General features: G+C 42.4%; 1 protein-coding gene across 1 annotated transcript; it reads right to left on the reverse strand.

Annotated features, from left to right (window-relative positions):
* Window positions 1–1,469: 1,469 nt before the first annotated feature.
* Window positions 1,470–2,599, reverse strand: LOC119003430 (olfactory receptor 1G1). Its single transcript, XM_081833789.1, is given in 1 exon segment — window positions 1,470–2,599. A coding segment is annotated over 1 exon segment (1,062 nt). The 3' UTR covers window positions 1,470–1,537.
* Window positions 2,600–2,896: the final 297 nt, after the last annotated feature.

The following is a 2,896-nucleotide window of genomic DNA, read 5'->3' on the forward strand; positions in this document are numbered from 1 at the left end:
TTAAATCATCACAAAAATGTTTTATGTATTTTATTCAAACTCTACTTCCTGATGACACAATAAGGTGGGTTATACTTGCTTTGAAAGGTTAAGTAATTTCCCAGGATCATGAGGCTTACAAGTGGCAAAGCCAAGATTTGAACTTGCTTCAGTCCAACTCTACAGCCAATGCTGTCTACTGCTTGACTACACTACTTGTTATTGTCAGAAGGAGTGTGTGAGCTCACTTTAAGGTAAGTAGGGAGCAGGTGAGCTGGCTATCCACAGCTGACTTCCACTGGTGAGATATTACCTGCAGTAATCACAACCTATGTCACTGTAGTGTGCAACCAGATTCTTAAAGGGAAATGGACAAGAATGAAATAAACAGCCTTTTATTTTCTTGCAGAATCTAATTGGTCATGGTATACCTTATTGTTTATATATTTCCCCCAACTTTTATTGACTCATCTTTCCAACAACTTTTGCCGATGTAGCTTTTTGGTAACCATCAGTAATAATCAATGTATTGAAAATATTGGCCTGAGTTGATCTTGGGAAGAATATAGAACAGAGTGGGCTAACTGTGGGCATATAAGTTGTGAACTGGTGATGGTGGACCTGAATGATAGGAAGAATAGCTTGAAGTTCATTCTGCCAGTAGTAGAGAGCTATTGGAGCCTTCTAATAGGATGGGAGTCATGGTGATATAAACAACTGTATTCTTTGGAGATCAGTATGATTGTGGTGCGCAGAAAGGTGGAATGAGGAAAGACTGGGGACTAGAGAACTTCTAGGAGAAGGTGTCAATGACTCTAGTAAACAATTGAGAAGTATCCATAAAACCATTCTTTCCTGGCCCCTAACTGTATGATTACAATCATGCCAGTGGTGTATAGAACCTATTAAGAGGACCAAGCATTATGTCAAATGGTAAGCACTGGGGCAGCTAAGGTAAAATTAACTTGGAAAAGTTTTCTCAAAAATAAAAATGGAGATTTTCACATGACATGAAAATGTTAAGAGTGATGGGATTCTAGGGTGATTGCTAAAATATGGCAGCAGGTCTATCTAAATACTCCATCAAATCCTTCCCAGTTCTAGCTTCTGTACTTTCCGCATGGGGGTGGCACACACAGGGAGTCCCAGTGTAAAAGGCACTGTTGGTAGGGACCCAAGGTATCCAGGTCACAATGCTGAGGGGAAAAAGCAATCTTTCCCTGGAGTTCACTTTGAGCCACATACAACAGCACAACCAGATATCCCTGGTGGTCATGAGTTGTTCCCTGTGCTTTCAAAGGTTTTCAAGCACATCTTTTATCACCTTATATACCAGGATGGCAATGAGTTTAAAACATTATGGTTTTAAGAACTTTAGCTGAAAATATTGATGTGAAAATGGGTTTTTTCTGATGTACTCTTTTAGGTTAGGAATGAAAATTTCAAGTGCAGAGCACAGGTCCTAGAAGTAGGTTTCCACTTTTTCTCCCTCTCTTGCTCTTCACTGCTAACTTGTGAGTACAACTGATGGGAGACCCCCATAGTGGATGTGAAGTCACTACCACTGAGGGGAATAAATTTTCCTAACCCAAATTAGCTTTCTCAGGGAAGATTTGATGTCTCTGTTCCTCAGGCTGTAGATAAAGGGGTTCAGCATTGGGGTTACTGCTACGTACATTATTGATGCAACTGCACCATTCGGTGATGAGTGGGTGGAAGGGGGACTTAAATAAATAGAAGAAGCGGTCCCGAGGTATAGAGAGACCACAGAGAGATGAGAGCTGCAGGTAGAAAGGGCTTTCTGCTTCCCCTGAGTGGAGGGGATCTTCCAGATTGTATAGAAAACGTATGCGTAAGAGATAATGAGGCAAAGCACACACCTGAGGGACGTGAGACCTCCGATGCTGAAGAGCACCAGCTCATTGATGAAGGGGTCTGTGCAGGACAGTCTCAGAAGAGGGATAATGTCACAAAAGAAGTGTGGAATCTCGTGCTCTGCACAGAAGGACAGGCTGTTCATTAACAGTGTGTGTAGGAGGGAAGAGAAGCCACTCATGATCCAGGATGCAGACACCAGGAGGACACAGAGCCCAGGTGTCATGACCATGGTGTAATGGAGTGGGTGGCATATGGCTACATAGCGGTCATAGGCCATGACTGCTAAGAGAAATGCCTCCAGTAATCCAAACAGTATAAAAAAATATAGTTGTGATAGACACTCTGCATATGAGATGAGCTGATTCTGGATCCATATGTTTGCCAGCATGTTGGGGACTGTGGTGCACACAAGACCCGTGTCAGTGAGGGAGAGGTTGGCCAGGAAGAAGTACATAGGTGTGTGGAGTTGAGCGTCAGTGATGACGGCCAGGATGATGAGGAGGTTGCCCACCACTGTGATCAGGTACATGGACAGGAACAGCCCGAAGAGGACCTCCTGTTGCTCTGGCTGGTCTGAGAGCCCCAGCAGGAAAAATTCAGAGAAGCTGGTCAGGTTTTCCCATCCCATTTATCTGTAAGCAGAAAGGAGGAATAATTAAATGAGGTTGATAAGCCCTGGATTGTGAACTTTGAAACTTATTCAACATGCCAATGTCGATCTTCTTGTATGAAGCGGAATCATGTGAAATATCCAATGTTTAACTGCTTGGGAACTATAAAAATGGCAGTTTCATGTAGTTTAATGGAATATTAGCAAGTGTCTGTGTTTGGTGCTGTGAAAAACCAAAGATTTGTTTTTAATGGGAGAGCGTTTGTTTGTTTTTACACATTATCATATAAGCATCAACCTAATGCACACTTTTCAGGGCTAGGCTGGAGGTGTTTGTTGGCATAACTCTTGTAGTATTCATGTGGACATTATGAGATTAATCCATCCTAAGATTCTGCCCAACTTATTTCTTGGGCTGAAATGTTCTTC

Source organism: Sturnira hondurensis, unplaced genomic scaffold, assembly GCF_014824575.4.
Source record: "Sturnira hondurensis isolate 20B ecotype Veracruz unplaced genomic scaffold, ASM1482457v3 Scaffold0018728, whole genome shotgun sequence".
Lineage (NCBI taxonomy): Eukaryota > Metazoa > Chordata > Mammalia > Chiroptera > Phyllostomidae > Sturnira > Sturnira hondurensis.